Source organism: Cydia pomonella, chromosome 21, assembly GCF_033807575.1.
Source record: "Cydia pomonella isolate Wapato2018A chromosome 21, ilCydPomo1, whole genome shotgun sequence".
Taxonomy (NCBI): Eukaryota; Metazoa; Arthropoda; class Insecta; order Lepidoptera; family Tortricidae; genus Cydia; species Cydia pomonella.
In genome coordinates this window covers 14007426-14026003 of record NC_084723.1, presented here as the reverse complement: position 1 = coordinate 14026003, position 18578 = coordinate 14007426, and the positions used below count along the sequence as shown (strand labels likewise).

The window sequence follows — 18578 nt, the reverse complement described above, 5'->3', positions numbered from 1 at the left end:
AGAAGGCTGGCCGCATTGCCCCGCTGGATAGCAATGCTGATCCCCTCTGCCTCTGCCCTCTAGTCAACAGAAGCCCCTATAAGGTGCTTTAACAACAACAAATTAAAATTAACTAGACTTAAATCGACCGGGATATAAACCAAATATCGGGAGCTTAAAAACAATATAAAAGGTAAACATGGTTTATATTCCGAGTGATTTAAGTCTAGTGAAACTAACCGTGAATCATTGTAACTGAAATTATATTATGTATTATTAGCAACCCATATATGTGTTAGTAACAGACTTTAAAACGAATTTTAAAACGTACAATTTCATAAAACCTAACATGCAAAGCAATATATACTTAGAGCTAGGACTAAACCGGGTGTGCCTTATAACAGCGTAATCTGATGAATTGAGAGAACAGCGAAAAAAATATGCTCTATTCTCATTCGGCGATTAAAAAAAAAATTATAATTATATAATTCTTCAAATCTAAAAATAATCATAAACTAAAAATCTTAATTTTTTAAATAATCATTACTTTCAAACTACAAGTCCAGTATTGCGTTCTTAGAGAAAGGTGCTTGTTTAATTGTTGTTTGACGACCGGTCTGGTCTAGTGGGTAGTGACCCTGCCTATGAAGCCGATGGTTCCGGGTTCAAATCCTGGTAAGGGCATTTATTCGTGTGATGAGCATGGATATTTGTTCCTGAGTCATGGGTGTTTTCTATGTATTTAAGTATTTATATATTATATATATCGTTGTCTAAGTACCCTCAACACAAACCTTATTGAGCTTACTGTGGGACTTAGTCAATTAGTAAATTGTGCAAAATACTTTCTTTTTATAGAATTATTTGATTTCATTGAGGCGTTAAAAAATATGTGCATGTTTGCTCCAAAATACCTTGTTGTTAAGTGACAACCCTGCACCCGGAACGCAAACATTACTTTATAAGCAAATAAATAATAATTATAATGGCACGCTTCTTTATATCGAAACGTTATTAAAATGCGATCTTGCATTCATTAACATTGAGCTTGTTTTAGACGCCTTCTTTCCTTATTGCTAACGTATGTACAGTCACGTCTGAAAATATCGATACGAAAAATGTGCCTAAAATATGTATACACTACCTTAATACATGGGCAATAAAGTCGTATATACATAGTATTGACACTTTTTTTCGTATCGATATTTTCACACGTGACCGTACAGTCACCTTTAATATTCATATTTATTTCGTATATGCATGATACATTACACGTCAAAACATTTTGAAGATAAGATTAACACTTCATACATTTTCGATCATTATTAATAAACTAAATCAGTATAAGTAAGTAAAATAAATCAGTCCTCGCTGCCCGTATTATTTTTGTGTTAATTTTTTTGCGATTTCAGGGTTGGTCCCGTAGTAAAAGTTGCTCAGTATGACCTAAAGTTGGATACTGTATAATTAAGTCATTAATGTGTCTGTGTTTTCTATTACATATTAAAATATGTATATATATGCAGTCTGTACTTATGTTAAATGTCAATAAAACTGCAAAATTAAAACAAAGAATATAATTATCTAAACATAAGTCTATCGGCGAAATGTTTTGACTATCTTGCAGTGTTCGTAGACAATCGAGGCATTATTTTAATGTGTTTTATTTATAAACCTGACTAATGGGAATGAAAGGAAATGGAACGCAGTTGGCGCTGTATGAGCTGATGGTTTAAATAATTGCATGGTGGAATTGTCTCTCTTTCATTGGTCTACAAAAAGTCCGCTGTGGTGTAAGTCTATCTTTTAAGGATAACTTTCTATCTTACCCATCCGTATCTTCTACAAAAAGATTACGTAATATGTGGTATTCGCAAAGCTATTTACACGGGTACAGTATTAATATTTACCAAATTAAATACGTTAGTTATATTAAGCATTTTTCCTACTCCTCTACTGTTATCTGTCATTTATGCATTCATTAACAGGAATATAAGAACATACATAAAAGGTTTCAAGAAAAGTCTATATTGTCTATTCCTCATAACAGCTCTTGTGCTTTTAATCGCTATAACGTTACTGCGATTAATGGCTACCAACCTAACAAAACCAAAACGAATACAGTTTTAAACTAAGTGCATTGCTGCCAACTTACAAAATATTCATTTGGTTGCATAGTAAAAATAATTACTTCATAAGTCAGAAACACGCATGTGACACCCGTAATATAGCAACACCCATAGACTACGAAGACCGCTTAGCGTTGCTTACCAGGGCCTCATGAGTTACGAGGTGTCGCCGACCGGGCGGCCGCGGCCCGGGGCGGGCCGGGCGCGTAACAAGGTATGCTCGCGCGTCTTGGCTATATACTTTTGCTTTGTTTACCTTAATTAAGATTTATTTTTGTTGACTCGTAGGAAAAATATTGTATGCAACGTTGTATAAGTAGGTCAAAAAATGCTCGTGGCGTATTCCTTTACAATGTTCGCCTACGCCTTCGGCTCCGGCTCACATTGTAACTCACGCCACTCGCCTTTTTTGACCCTTCTTATACAACTGTTGCATAAAATACTATAATACAGATTACAATGGTCCCTTACACCATACAATTTAAATGAATATCTCAGGAGTAATCGTAAATTAAAGTTCCTTTACGAATCATATAACTTGTACGAAATGTAAAAGATTCTAACATCCGTTAGTACTAATTTTTACCACTTTATGCGCTGCGATCGCTTTACTTACCCCCACCATGCACTTCGCACGGTGTCAATAGAGAGCGTGCCAACTTGTTAAGTTTATTATGCAAATTTCTTCGCTCTATTTACTTTCAATCAAGTAAAAGTATTGCGAACATTCATATTTTTGCAAAGTAATAGTTTTTAATAGCAATAAGTAAGATCGAGTTATGTAAAGATGAGAACTAAGCCGTGAGACAGTGACGTTAAAAATGCCTGTATTACATACTCGTATGATGTATTAGGAAGTATAACTGCTATTGTATTATACTATGTATGCGGGATTGAGGTGACGCTAGAACATTTTTATGTTTCATAATGTAGGTACTTAGATTCGATAAATTAAAAAATAAGTTGGAATTTGGAATTAACAAAGCTAAACCTATCTTACTCTAACAAGTATATTTGTATGCTTTCTCTTTCATACATGTAAACAATATTGAAAAAACAACAACAGCCCATAGTTCCTAATCTTAGGACTTCGCTTGTACAGTCACGTCTGAAAATATCGATACAAAAAAAGTACCCAAAATATGTATACACGACTTTATTGCCCATATATTAAGGTACATATATATGTATACATATATTAATAAATATGTATATATGTATACATATTTTTGGCACATTTTTCGTACCGATATTTTCAGACGTGACTGTACAAGCGAAGTCCTAAGATTAGGAACTATGGGCTGTTGTTGTTTTTTCAATATTGTTTACATGTATGAAAGAGAAAGCATACAAATATACTTGTTAGAGTAAGATAGGTTTAGTTTTGTTAATTCCAACTTATTTTTTAATTTATCGAATCTAAGTACCTCGTCGTACTTAAGTCCCTCGGTAGCTATGAGCACACCTTGCCTTACAATATTGCGATAATAAATTCCAACTGTTATAAATAGCAGTTTCTTTTAATTAACAGCCCAAATCCAATAGTTTACACACATTGCATATTAAGGGTCCAAGTTTTATTATATTTTTATATACCAACATTATAATTAATTATGGTTCTGTTAATATGTCTTTATTATTGTAAAAAATTGCTTTTGATTTGATATTACGGAAAAAAATCCGATTCCGTCTCTGGAATTCCCTCCCTCTCTTAATTCGACAAGCCCCAAGCAAACCCTACTACCACTACTACTTCGCAAGCATCTTCTGTCAGAAGAACTTAAATAAGGTTCACCATCATGTATATATACATATATGTACATATATGCACATAATTATATGTATTAGTCTATCTTTTATACATTATATAAGTAGTAGTATTTAACTATTTATATATTTTTAATATTATTTGACTTCACGTTTAATTTTTTCCTTATTATTTATTATTATTTTTTCCTGCACCAACATACACAAATGTCTCTGTTTGACCCAATGGTTGTAGAGAATGCATTTTGGCATTAAGTTCGCCATTTGTACATTTTTCTTTATGTGTGCAATAAAATTTAAATAAAAAAATAAAAAAATTGACACATTTTAAAGTATTTATTTTATACTTCTTCTATCTATGAAAAACTGTAATGCATCTATAAATATAAGAACACGTCGAAGAAAAACCCTCCGTTTTAAGAAACTCAGCCGTAGCAAACTCTAAACCAGAATTAAAATGATTTTTTAACCGCCTTCAAAAAAGTAGGAGATTTTTTTTTTGTTTGTATGTATGTTACTCGATATCTCCGAGAATCGTGAACCAATTTTCAAATTTTTTTTTAATCGTACTGGTATGAGATGGTCCCGTTGGCACCAAATCGGGGTCTGATGATGGGATCTTGGAGAAATCGAGGGAACTCTTCCAATGTTATAGGTACATGTACGCTTTTGGTAATATTTGAAGTCGGTTTTATTTTTTGTTATCTAAGTCCGAAAACATAGAAAAAAATCCCATATTTGACCAAAACTATGCATTTTATCATAAAATGTACGCCGATCTTCCACACATCGACCGTATAGAATAGATTTAGAAGTAGTTTAGAATTATGTCCAACCACGACCACATAAAATTAATTGAGGCCGTACGTGCCAAAATCATGGCAACACGTAACCTTCGTTTCGCAATCATTATGTCAGACGAGATGCATTTTACACTCGAACTGTCATAACTCCACACTAGTTCTATACGTGTCGTGTGTTTCGGTCGGCAGCTGTATGTGGGTCATGATCTCGTGTGAATCAATGATGTTTTTATAACGCATTGTTTGGGTACGCATAAAGAAGTTATGAGAATATTTTTATTATGCGTCTTCGTAAGACCTCGAGTGTAATGCAGTTTATTGGAATGTAAGCCTTATGCATAAGTAATAAAGTGTCGTATCAAAGGAATACAATTTAAATTGTTTTTCTAAACAACTTCATTCAATACCCCAAATGTTGCTAGATATAGATTATAAAGTCATCATTAATTTACCAATTTCTCTATTATCATTGAGTGTGCATGCAGATATTTTTGGATGCATTGGTCGGTCAGATATTTAAAATCGGCCTTAATTTTTTCTGGATATCTATCTGATATCCTGGCACAACGTATCAGAATTGCGAAACAATGAAGAAATGCCACCGGCATCATTGGTACAATGCCTCTAGGGCCCATTTTAGATTTAAGCTAGTAAATACCTCTGTATATATGTATTGCTGGCAATCGACTGGCAGTAGACGGTCAGGGCGGCCTAGTACCACATGAATGCGATCAGTTGAGAAGGCGGCTGGCTCAACTGGACTCTGAGGAAAGAGCTGGAAGTAGCCGCCCAGGATCGCGCCCAAGTATGTAAAAGTGGGCGCAGCGGCGGAAAGCGCCGAAATTTTGAAACGTAATAAATATAAGAGTCTCGATAGAGAGTACCATTTTGTACCATTTGGCGTTGGAACTCTAGGTCCACGGGGTCCCAACACGCACAAGTATTTTGCGGAAATCGCGAAGCGTCTGGTTGACGTAACTGGTGACCGAAGAGCTGGCGGCTTCCTCGCACAACGTATCAGTATTGCGATACAACAAGGAAATCCCACCTGCATCCTTGGTACAATGTCTCAAGTGCCTATTTTTGATGTAAGCTAGTTATAGTAATCCTCTGTATAAAAACGTACTAAGTACAAGTAATACTAAAATCCTGTTAACTAGCGGGATTTCTAGAATTACTCATCAAACCTAGATCCATAATTATATGGAAACGATGATAATTCCAATTCCAGTCCGAGCTGGGATTTTGCACTTCTTAGAACGTATTGTTCCGTTACGTTTTATTCCATTACACGTCTGTGGTTTATTTAGTAGCCAATTAAGTTTCTAATTACTTTATATTGATGTATCCGTCCGGTAAATTAAACTACATATTTCCAATACTGTTGCCAATGCCTTCAAATATATTTATTTTGCCTAAATGCGTAGATAAGCGAGTATATATGTATTTAGGTAAGTATTAAACTGACTTACATTAAAACTATGGAATAATGAGGAGAATAATAGTATATTACGATAAAAGTGCGAAAAATAGGATATTCGCACATGTATCGTACAACGTCTAACAGTACATAAGGGTCCTTTAAATTTGCGACATAGTCACGTAATGTGCTAATAATCGCACTAGTGCGATAAAGTAGTGCCATATGTACTGTAATAGTACATTACGGTACAAGTGCGAAAAATAGGAAATTCGAAACGAGTGGCGATAAATTTAAACAAGACCGAAGGGAGTGTTTTATATCGACACGAATTGCGAAATACCTATTCGCACATGTATCGTACAACGTTTTACAATACATACATACATAATTATATGACCCTTTAAATTTTTGACTCAGTGACGTAATGTGCTAATTATCGCACTAGTGCGGTAACTAGCATTACTCGTGCTAGTGTCGAATATTCAAAGGTCCATTTGTACTGTCTAAACTACCGACTAATAAACTAATTAAACATCAAAGCTTTTTATTTTCCTATAAATAAAAATGAGCAAAGATATAATATAGCAGCAAAAATGCAAAGTTGTCAATTACCTATAACGAGCGTAAGATATCGATACACAATACAAATAAAAGTACTTACTACCGTACAGAAATGACACTTCCTACATAACCGAAGTTGGACAGGGATTCAGGGACGAATGCTGTCTCTTTCTAATGTATGGCACTCTCCCTTTCGGCTATTTAGGCTTGGCAACCAGTCATAATCTTATCTGTGGTCGTACACGCAAAGGGATTTCAAGTTGTGCCAACCCTAATAATTGCTCGGAGCAATGCTGAGCCGAATGGACCATAGCACATGAAAATGTATGATCTTTGCACAGGTACTTACCCCGGAAACTAACAGATAATACATTAGTACTCTGTATCTTTAGGTATTTAAATAAAAGTCAACAAACAATTTGTACATTTTCGGGTAGTTATAACATTTATTGGTTAACCAACCAAATACAAAACCGCCTGGATCTGTCACTGAACGACCTGACTTTAACCTATATTATTTGATCATGTAATGTTTTCATCTACCCTCAACTGGCTTAAAGAGCCATTTTGGGATGGATTTTGTTTACTTTTATTTAAATAAAAGATACAGAGGTGGTGAATTCCCTTTATCTATTTTACAGACAAAGAAACCAGATCTTGACGCATGTGCTATCAGACACTCTTATCTTAATATGATCTTACGTTTTTCAAATAAGTTTTATGCTAAATAGCCTTAGACTTGTTTCTAGTTAGAAACACGTCGTCGGACGTCAGAGACTACTGACGTCACAGTTCTCATAGGATGTATACCTATCGATTATAGAATCAAGGTTTTACACACGACCTTTCAAATAATCTTTTAATGAAAATAACAAGTTTTTAGTGACGCTGCTAGGTAAAAATATGAGAGATTTTTTACTGAAGTGAAACTTAAAGGAAAATTAATGCCACTTAGGGCCGGTTTCACAATGTCTAAGTATTGGATAGCTAATTAACAAATAAATTAACTAACTAACTGCTTTGGCTCAGCGATCCAAAAAGAATTTTGGCCTCCGAAACGAGAGAACGCCACCTGTCCCGATCCAGCGCGGTTTCCTGCCATGAATTGGCATTCAGCCGACGCAGGTCCGCCTCCACGACATCACACCAGCGGTACCTGGGGCGCCCGATCGGTCGACGGCCGGTTGGTCGCCCCAAGTACGCTTCCTTGACTGTGCGATCCTCCCCCATTCTGAGTAGGTGACCGAGCCAGCGAAGTCTGTGGGATTTAGTTACGCCGATGATATTGGGCTCAGCCACCAACTCCTCGATCTCGGCATTTTTCCGGATTCTCCAGGAGCCGTCGTCACTTCGGACAGGTCCCAGGATCTTCCTGAGCACTTTTCTTTCCGCTATCAGGAGCTGACTTTCCTCTTTTTGAGTTAGTGTAAATAAATAAATTAACTGCCTGATAAAATTTCCTACAAAACTTAGGGCCTGTTTCATAATGTCCAACTAAAATCCTGAATAAGCTGATACTTATCTGACGAATAAGGTCATCGTTGGCGTTTCAAAATCTTTAAATAAGCTTAACTGGTAAATGTAAATATTTATTTTCCTTTTTGATCGTGGAATGTACCATAATACAATCTTTAAATTGTTTATACAGATGTCAATCACAATGAAAAAAAAAACACACAGTAGTGTAAATACAATTTATAGCTTAACTGGTAGTAAAGTGCTAAGTTTTGCAGGAAGTTTTATTTGGCAGTTAATTTATTTATTAATTAGCTATTCAATACTTGGACATTGGAAACAGGCCCTTATTTAGTATAAGAATTTGAAGAGTCCAGAAACAAATAAGTAATCATTTCTATTCATTGTTTAAATTAGTTTTAGTTTAATTAGTGATTCTGTTAACATTTGTTTCTGATGAACAGCTAACCGATTTTAGAAATACCCAAGGTGTATGTTGCATTTATACTATCTTTACTTGCTCTATAAATTATGTACTTACCTTGTTATGTGGTGGTATTTATTATGATATATAGGATAGGAGGCAAATCTAACGGACAAATTGCCTTATGGAAAGCAGTTATCTTCATCCATGGACACCTGCAACAGAGGGGTTGCAAGTATGTTGCCGAAGTTTAAGATAGGAGTGGGTTCTTAAAGGTTTCAAGATAGGATACGCTCTTTTCCTGAAGGTTTGAGCGTCATATCGGTCCGGAGATACGGCAGGCAGTTCTTTCCACAGTTTAGCTGAATTACATGTATAGAATAGGCACCGACTCTTCAGACTTGAGCAAAGAATTGGACATGGATAAAGCACTACACAGAACCATTGATATGCGAGTATTATTTATGTAGTAATGCATTCGCATCCGACGGACGCGGGGAAAGGGACTCACAAGGCTACATACAACACGGACTGAGTAGAGATACACCTTATTTCGGTGCAGTAAGGATTATGTTAGTTAGATGTGTTGATAATGGTACGATGCGCTTGATCGAGCATTCTTCAGTTTCATACTTGCATTGTGTGTCGAATTGTCGACGTCAGGGGGCCTAGCCGAGATGCCAATCGTTTGCGCTGCGACAACAGATCTCTTTCTGACTCTCTATCACTCTAGTGCGATAGAGTAACAGCTAGTGTTTCGTTGTCAGAGATATGGACGATTATGCACGTTATTCTGTACCAAAGAAAATTTTATCTGATATTTTTGTTCATAAAACGGGCTTTCAATCTCCCAGAACAACCTAAGGGGGTAGGTGACCTTCTATGGTGGTCTAACGTGCAAAGAGAGATACAGAAGCAAAATATTAACCGGGTCAATATTCTTTTAGTCGTTGTCTTGTTTCCACCGAAACGAACGTCAGGGTTTGATGAAAAACGATTTTTTGAGTTTCAGTTCTAAGTATGGGGGGCCCCCAAAATTTATTGTTTTTTTTTTCTATTTTTGTGTAAAAATCTTAATGCGGGTCATAGAATACATCTACTTAGCAAGTTTGAACTGTATAGTTCTTATCGTTTCGGAGAAAAGTGGCTGTGACATAAACGGAGAGACAGACGGACATGACGAATCTATAAGGGTTCCGTTTTTTGCCATTTGGCTACGGAACCCTAAAAACGAGTGTTATTGCATGTCTTTTTAGCTGTAGATTTAATTTTACATCAGAAAAATTCAAAAATAAATTGTATCTCATACTAAAAGGTCCACTCCATCACATTGTTTTGGAGACGAAAAACAAGACAACGAAAAAATAAGTCAAATCAAGTTGTTTAGTCAAAACGAGTAGTCAATCATGTTTACTGCTGCTTGCTGTATGTACTTTTTTTTTTGCGAGAATGAATGACTTTTTACTTTAAAAAAAGTATTTTGACCCAACCCACAGACAACCTGACCACAAGACCTGACCCGAGAGAAACTAAGACAAGGGTAGGAAAAAGAAAAAGTGTCCAACACGATCTCTTGAATAAATATAGTTGTGCGTAAATTAAGGTGCAGGAGGTTCAGAGGAGAGAACAAAGTTTTTGAAAAGTAGCGCGTTTTAGATCGCATTACTGTTTTCAAAAAGATTTGACTGACTGACTCTGACTTGAGACTGAGGGCTTTCTCTAGGGACTTGATTCGAATCCTGAATTTTTGACTTTCGATTGATGGAAGCAAAGAAACAGGTACTGCGCTTTAAAAAATTATAATAAATTTTGCACAAAAACTAAAAATATGAAAATTATTTCTAAAATAGAAATCAAAAAAAAATTTAAAAACGTGATATCTGCGATCCCGAGCACGCACATCCATCTCGCTCAAGTCGCTCACGCTTATACTCAGTGTGAGTGAGAGAACACGAACCTACTGGGCCTTAAGGAAAATGATCCATTTAACAAAAGACTGTCAATGAAATTTGAACTCTGTCGAAAAAAGAATAAATCACATATTAGTGTACAAGTGCGTTAGCACTTGTTTAATATGTACATCATACCTTCTTTGTTCTGAGACAGTTCAAAATCCTCTAAATATGTTGTGACATTGAGAAACATTTATAATTTTTAAGACAAATTGTGAATTAAATACAGGCTGTTTAGTTACCTGCAATAATTTACGGGTGTATATGTAGGTCATATTGAGCAACTTTTGCTATGAAACCACCCCGATTCGCAAAAAAAAATTGTCTGTTTCATACATTTAAAGTAGCTACTGTATACAGTATATAATATTTGCATGATTTCTATCGTAATCTAAATTGTATTTTTTCTTTTTTAATGCATGTTGTTAATGCACTATAAGATGTAATGTTTTGAAAAGATGTGTCCCGCCGAGTTTCTTGCCGGTCCATATTAGGATTCCCTCCTACAATTGAGGGGGGATTTAAATCTTCTCGGGTCAGAGGTGTAGGGTTAGAGCCGGTGTATCTTTATTTGACGTTCATAAGCGCATTGTAATATGCCTACTTGAATAATAAAATATCTGTATTTTGGCTGTCATACCTTCACATTTTCTATGGAAGAGTAAATTCTTTTTTCGCGATTTCGGGATTGGTCCCATAGTAAAAGTTACTCAATATGACCTATATATTCAGTTTATTATTGCAGGTGACTAAATAAACATCCTGTATAAACAAAACCTATGTTTAACGTCATATAAACAACAAATATTTAGACAAACACTTAACATGCTTACTGACACCCACATAGTGCTGGTACCTATACATACAGTCGACGTAAAAGACGTATATTTACAACTTTATACCTTACTGCTTTGTAATAAGGCGGAAAATAAAAAAAATACAGTTAACAGCACATGTGAGTACATTACATAGGTGCATAAGAAACACTCTTGAAGGAGGATCTTACGATACACGCAACTATTATTACTGAGACTATTCATCGTGGAAAAAGAAATGCTGGTAGAATATAATTCCATGTGTAAAATAATTACAATTTCATGGATAGAGTTCTGATAAAATTGATATTTGTTACCCATTTCGTGTAAATTTGGGGGCCTAGCCAAGAAGCCAATCGTTTGCGCTACGACACCGAAACGCTTTCTGTCTCTCTATCACTCTTACATATTAGTGCGATAGAGAGACAGATAGCGTTTCGTTGTCGTAGCGTAAACGATTGGCATCTTAGCTAGGCACTCTGGGCCCATAGAAAACAATAAACGACGACATATAGTGGTATGTTTAACCCTTAACCCAAGAACAACTAAAGGTGTCGTGTGCCATCATGCCTACCACGCCAGCAACGCCCAAAGGTGTTCTAGGCTTTCTAGTAAGGTTCATATTGCCAGTTACCGCCTCTGATTTTGGCGTATAGTGACGTTTTTGTATATGACATATGGCGTTCAAAAGGTTAATCTTGAGAGTCAAAATACCTATGTCATCCTCACCATATGACTAGTGCATATCGAATAGATGCGCCTGAAGGCCAGTAACAAGTTCAATCATAATTAACGGCTCGTAATAGAAAGGGAAAGCGGTAGAACCGTATCACCGGCGCCGCTCTATTTGAGATTGCGAAACGTCGGAACTGAACCAGGCTTGTGGATCGTGTTAAGGACTTTTCCTGTTGACCGTAGGAGGGATTACGTAGGGTAGGGCGAGGCCGAAAGTCCGCGGGTAAAAATTTAGCAAAATTTTATAAAATACTCAAAAATGAAACATACCTTGCAGATGCAAAGTAAAAGTATGAGAGTGAGGAAAGTCATCTTTGAGAAATCGGAGATCACATATAAAAAATATACAGACGAATTAAAACTTGTAACTTATATACTGACGGGGACCACACACAGATGACAATTGGCAAAGATTGGCCATCGCAATCCAGCGTGGAAATACCGCCTACGTGATGGGCACTTTGCCTAGGGGGCGAAATTTAGAAAGTTCTTTTGTGTACGTATTTTTAAGTTAATTTTATTATTTACTAGGCTAATTTGGAGTAGTTATATATAAAATTTTACTATATTAAGTAGTCTTTTTGGCTACATTTTTGGTGCCGTGACCAGGATTCATTAAAAATTTAAATCCATTAAGAAGCCTTTTGGCTACTAACTCTCCTTAAAGTCGGTTATAATACGAAGTTCTTCTAATATATGACATTCTTACGTATCATATTGTTAGCCTAGATAGTAATATTATATCATTGATCTCCTCAATAGACTCTATGGATGTTACGTAACAAAATTGTCGATTAGAAATTTTCGCACGTTCATTCAATAACTGACCTACTTCATAAGATGTATTCATAGTCTGTATTTTAAAGTATAATTTACTGTTATATTTAAATTTAACCTTATTGAGATAATGTGGGATTTGTGTAAAAAGTTTCCTGTTATATTTATTTATAATTTAGGTGTTTAAGTATTATACATATTTTTTTTATCTCGGACGATTGCTAAAGATTTTGCACAATTCTTTTCTAGTAGAAGATATGTAGATAATCTTTGGACCACAACTAGTTTATATTTATATATTACCATAAATTGAAAATGAAAAAAAAAAAAGAAAAAATATTTATTTCCTTATAAAGTAAAGGTTTACAATTTGACATAAGTGGTTGGAGCTTCCTTTTAGGTGAATGAACCTGTATCAGGATGCCCCGCTCCTCCATAACATACAGTCTTTTTACTTAGTAGTAGGGAAATATTCCATAAGTACATGAAAGATTTATTATTATTAATTAAATTTTAACATAAATATCAGGAGTATTTTTACTTATTGTTTCAAAATTAAATAATATTTTTAGTCTACATTCAACGTCCAAAAAATACACAAATTGAGATTGTTAAAAATCGAAAAATAACTGTTATTTTCTGCTACAAAAACCTACATTTTAGATTTTTTAAGTATCCAATGCTTCCCCTTGAAATGAAATATAGTTTACGATTCTTCAATTACACGTCTTCTCATGATTATTACCTACTTATTATCCTACACAGGTATTTGTAATTACTTAATTGTAACTCTAATTTATATTATTATCTTCAGAAGGAACAGGCTGGCAGAACTGAGACATAAAGCGTGATATTGATTATTTTTATTACACGATTCCATCTACAGACGTGCAAAGTGCGGAAACTTTCCAAAAAGTTGGATGATTTCTTGGAAACTTGAAGAAAAATTTACAGGAAACGAGGGAAATTTCCACACGAGAATACGAATAGACAAAAAAATATGTTATCTTCCGTTAAGATACGAAAATACGGTACGTTTTCGTTACGCAGTACAGTCAAGTGTTAAAATATACACTTACTTAAAAATAAGTCCCATAGCTCTTAATTCGCCGATGTAAGAGCTATGGGACAGATTCTTGAGCAACTTGTGTGCACCCATATTTTTACACTTGACTGTACAACTCTATCTATAGTTCGTGTCATCCACGATGACGCGCAGATTTGTCAAATATATCCTTTAATAACATGGCAATACGAGTCAAGGCACGCGTCTTCGTGAATGACACGATCTATACCTACCTACTAAATGTTATCAAAATCTAACGACACAAAATCTACAAAATAATAAAAAAAGCCCATTAATTATCTATTCTTTATTGCATTCCAGTCATGCTTTATACATTAGGTGTTACAATTTGAGGATGGTAGGTACATGACACCCGGTAAGGCACTCAATATTTCTTAAGTCTAGGTAGGTAGGTACATTCAGTCAAGCCTTTGGTATGATAGCAAAGGCCTAGATGAGTCAATCAACACCATCTTCAACAGGATATCCCTTATCTCATCATTACACATTCTATCAAGCTTAATTGTCACAACAATTACACACTTATGAAACAGCACTACAAGGTCAGCCCAAGTTGGAAAGAGACAGACTTCTAATTGTCCCGACGCGTAGTTTATCGTAACAATTTCGCCATGGTGACCGTGGACCATATGTCAAAACGTGCACGGTGGCTGAATGCGAATTCTTATGCCGTCTGAATAAAAAGTAACCGTAGACAAAGTTAGCTTCATCACACACGCGCATGAATTCATGATCTAAATGTCTATGAATGAATTCAAATGTTTTGTGTAAGAAACTAATTTTTATCAAACAAATACGTCTTTGAGCAATACTAGATTTTTTTAAGAATTTAGGTATTGTTCATAAATATGTGAAGAATTGTTTATGACCAAGGAATTTTGGCATTGACCATATACATAATCAGATTTGGCATATGACATTATCAGAGCCCATTATTTAGTTTTTCATCAAAGTAGGTAGCGAAATATTTAAAATACTTTGAGATGTCTGTTGTAAGATAAGATAAGAAGGTCTTTGACCGCATACATAATGTTATTAAACTCGTTATTTTTTATGGCCCTTGTATTCAGTTTTTTTTACGTACATCACTTAAAAAAAATTTGATGATGGACGATAGATAGATAGATAAAATCTTTATTCACGATATAGAATAAGGACATGCTGTGACCCCTATTGAATAGGACGAGGGTAAGAGAACGATGGCGAACAGATCGGATTCTAGGGGGCAAAATTTAATGACAGGTAGGGAGTTCCTATATCGATAGTATTAAATTATCGATACCTTTCCATAATACTGTGATCGCGTCCAGATTCGTTGAACTGTATATTGTAAGTATTACTTCGGAGTCGATGATGAAGTTTATTAGTATTACACAAAGTATATTTCATAATCGCTACGTTAGAAAAAATTACGTAGAACGAAGTTTCAAATAAATAAAGAGGGAATTGAGTTATTATTTTGTTTCATATGAACACTTTAATACAATTACATTTTTATATGCTAGTATACTTATAAAATAAAACTACTGAAACTAATCCTAACTTAAAAAAAAATACCTACTTACCTTACAAACCTTTGCCTCTTGGCAGGCTTTCTAGTATCCAGGCAGCATTCCTGCACTGTATCGCGACAGCAAAGTCTTTGCGCGAGTAACCTGCCCGCGCGAGGATTCCTGTTGCCTCCCTTAACCGCTTCCCGAGATTTTAACCCTAACGCAAAAATGCATAGATTTTAATGCGGTTTTTTTAAGTGGTTCTTAGCTATGTTTGATAATAATCAATCCAGCAGTTTGAAGAGGTTTTTAAGTTGTAAATTTAATAGTTATAATGATATTCATGTGTGTTTCTTGTTGTTACAGAGAGACCTCGCCTCCGTCGCCGAACGGCGATGCGAAGGACTCCAAGATGAGTCAGATCCAGTTCTCGACGCCATTCGACAAACAAGAGAACGCGGTGAGTATAGAGATTGAACATTACACTTATTAATATTCTTCTTCTTCTTCCTCGCGTTGTCCCGGCATTTTTGCCACGGCTCATTGGAGCCTGGGGTCCGCTTGGCAAATAATCCCTAGAATTGGCGTGACTATATGACCTTCCAACCCAGCGGGTAAATTAGGCCTTATTGGGATTAGTCCGATTTCCTCACGATGTCTTCCTTCACTGAAAGCAACTGATGAATACTCGTATCAAATGATATTACGTACATAAGTCCAGAAAAACGACTGCAAGTCGCACGCTCTTACCGCTAGGCTACCAGCGCTTCTTATTTATTATTCTTCATTTTAGCCACATTACAATGCACTTAAAAATCTAAAAGACTTCTTCTGGTTCCTATATCACAGCCTCGAGAAGATACCGGCGCAAAAAAACTCGGTGAGACTAAATTTTTCAAACAATCCAACCCCTTCTGACCGCTGAGTGACATGTGCCGAGTACAGAGCTGAGGGCTTACCGCGAACCACGTTCGACCTGTTGCCTCTCTGTCGCAGTTGTAAATTCGCACGTAAGTGTGACAGGGAGGCAACACGTCGAACGTGGTTCGCGGTAGGCCTTCTGAGCCAGCAAGTTGGTACTCGGCCGAGAGAGAAGGGTTGGTGAGTAGGTGTTTACACGCATTTTGCTTCTCCTGACGAGTCAGTTCACCTCCGAAAGAATCGTCAGTGCATCAATATGAATAGCAAAAAGAAAAAATTACTACTCGCTCGGCGAGAGAGTCGGCGAGAGATGTGCGGAGGTGGGCACTCAGCTTAGTAAACAAAAAAAAAAGCGGCCAAGTGCGAGTCGGACTCGCCCATGAAGGGTTCCGTACCATTTATGAGGTATTAGATCTCGTTCAAACCAATTTCCGGTAGAAGTTTGCATGGCAATGTATATCATATAAATTTTTTTTAGATTTTTCATTCTCTTATTTTAGAAGTTTAGGGGGGGGGGGGGGGGACACATTTTACCACTTTGGAAGTGTCTCTCGCGCAAACTATTCAGTTTAGAAAAAAATTATATTAGAAACCTCAATATCATTTTTAAAGTCCTATCCAATACCCCTATGGGTTTGATGAAAAAAGATTTTTTGAGTTTCAGTTCCAAGTATGGGGAACCCTCAAAATTTATTGTTTTTTTTTTCTATTTTTGTGTAAAAATCTTAATGCGGTTCATAGAATACATCTACTTACCAAGTTTGAACAGTATAGCTCTTATAATTTCGGAAAAAAGTGGCTGTGACATAATCGGACAGACAGACGGACATGACAAATCTATAAGGGTTCCGTTTTTTGCCATTTGGCTACGGAACCCTAAAAAGGTCCGAATGACTCGCTGATAAATTTTGCTGGGCCGAGTACTCGTCACAAAGTACATCAATTCTTCTGTAACAATTCAATAAGTTATCTTTAAGTTCGTAGACCTTAGTTTGAGATAATTTAGAAAAGTTGTACATTATTAAATGACTTTTTTTTTATATTAACTTAAAAACATGTCATCTCTTATACCACGCACGAGTCACATCACGTTTCATAGGAAAACGGAACAAACTAATCGCTTTTTAATGCTTACCGATAATTCCCAATGCGGGGAACTTCAATTGACCCAATCAATGACGGTTTAATAATTAGACTTATCTTTATTATTCATTAGTATACTAGATCCTGGTCAAAGTTAGTGAACACCAATATTCCGGTTCGCATTATGAGTAGGTATTTTTTTAACACGCTTTTATTAGGTCGACCTGTATGTAACTATGTAATGGAATCTAAGGTAACTAATTTAACCATATTCCAAGGATCGTAGCGTCATAAAAATTGGCAGCTGTATGTAGTTCTAGTAACAATACCATAATATGGTACTGTCGAACTGATCTGATGATGGAGCCGGAAGATATGAACTGGAACCTTATGATGGAACATCGTATCATAGCTGTGTTTGGATTTGTTAGAAAAGTCTTGTAATGCACTTTGACCACGATTAGGCTTCAAGGTCTGATGATGAAGCCGGAAGATAGGCACTGGCATTCCATGATGGAATATCGTATCATAGTCGTGTTTGCACTTGTGAGAAAGGTCACGTAATGGACTTTTAACACGAAAGCGTGTTTTTCTAGTCTTCTTTAACCTATTAATTTATTTATATTAAGATGGTGAATTTGGACGTAAAGGTGTAGTAGGTGAGAAAACGGATTTAAAAAAAGTCGTAGCGCTACATCGGATCACAATACAGCCGCCATAAATTTAATTAGCAATCTTGAGGTTTGCATGACACGCACCCGGTGTGCAAAGGTCTTAACGTCATCGTCATTTACAGAATTTTTGCGACACTTGTATCTATTAACCTTTCCACTGACAATATCTCATACATGACATTGCCCGCCTTCTCGAAGCATGTCTTGTATTTGAGTGACATTCGCTTTTGCGATTTTGCAATCATACCAGTTTTGCACGTAGTAGGATATGCTCAGCAGAGCAGCACGTCTATAATAAGTACCACCCCACACTGACGTCTCCCGAGCGTCGGCGTCTAAGTCTATGGCTGCTGCTCGACGCAACGTTGACGCAACTGCGCATCGACGCCATTTTCCATAGCGCTGACTAGACGACGACGCTCAAAAGACGCTTGTGTGGGGTGGCCCTTATTGTTTGTTTGACTAATTCTTTGGAACGAGATGTTTTTTCTTCTAGTGAC

The 18578-nt window shown here is 36.1% G+C and overlaps 1 protein-coding gene across 2 annotated transcripts in view; it reads left to right on the top strand.

Annotated features, from left to right (window-relative positions):
• LOC133529704 (ABC transporter G family member 23) overlaps positions 1–18578 on the top strand; it is a 149809-nt gene that overhangs the window by 88292 nt on the left and 42939 nt on the right. For both annotated transcript variants that reach the window (XM_061867492.1, XM_061867493.1), the window contains one exon: positions 15767–15860. In XM_061867492.1, coding sequence (XP_061723476.1) covers positions 15767–15860 — 94 coding nt within the window. The remainder of the gene's footprint in view (positions 1–15766; positions 15861–18578) is intronic.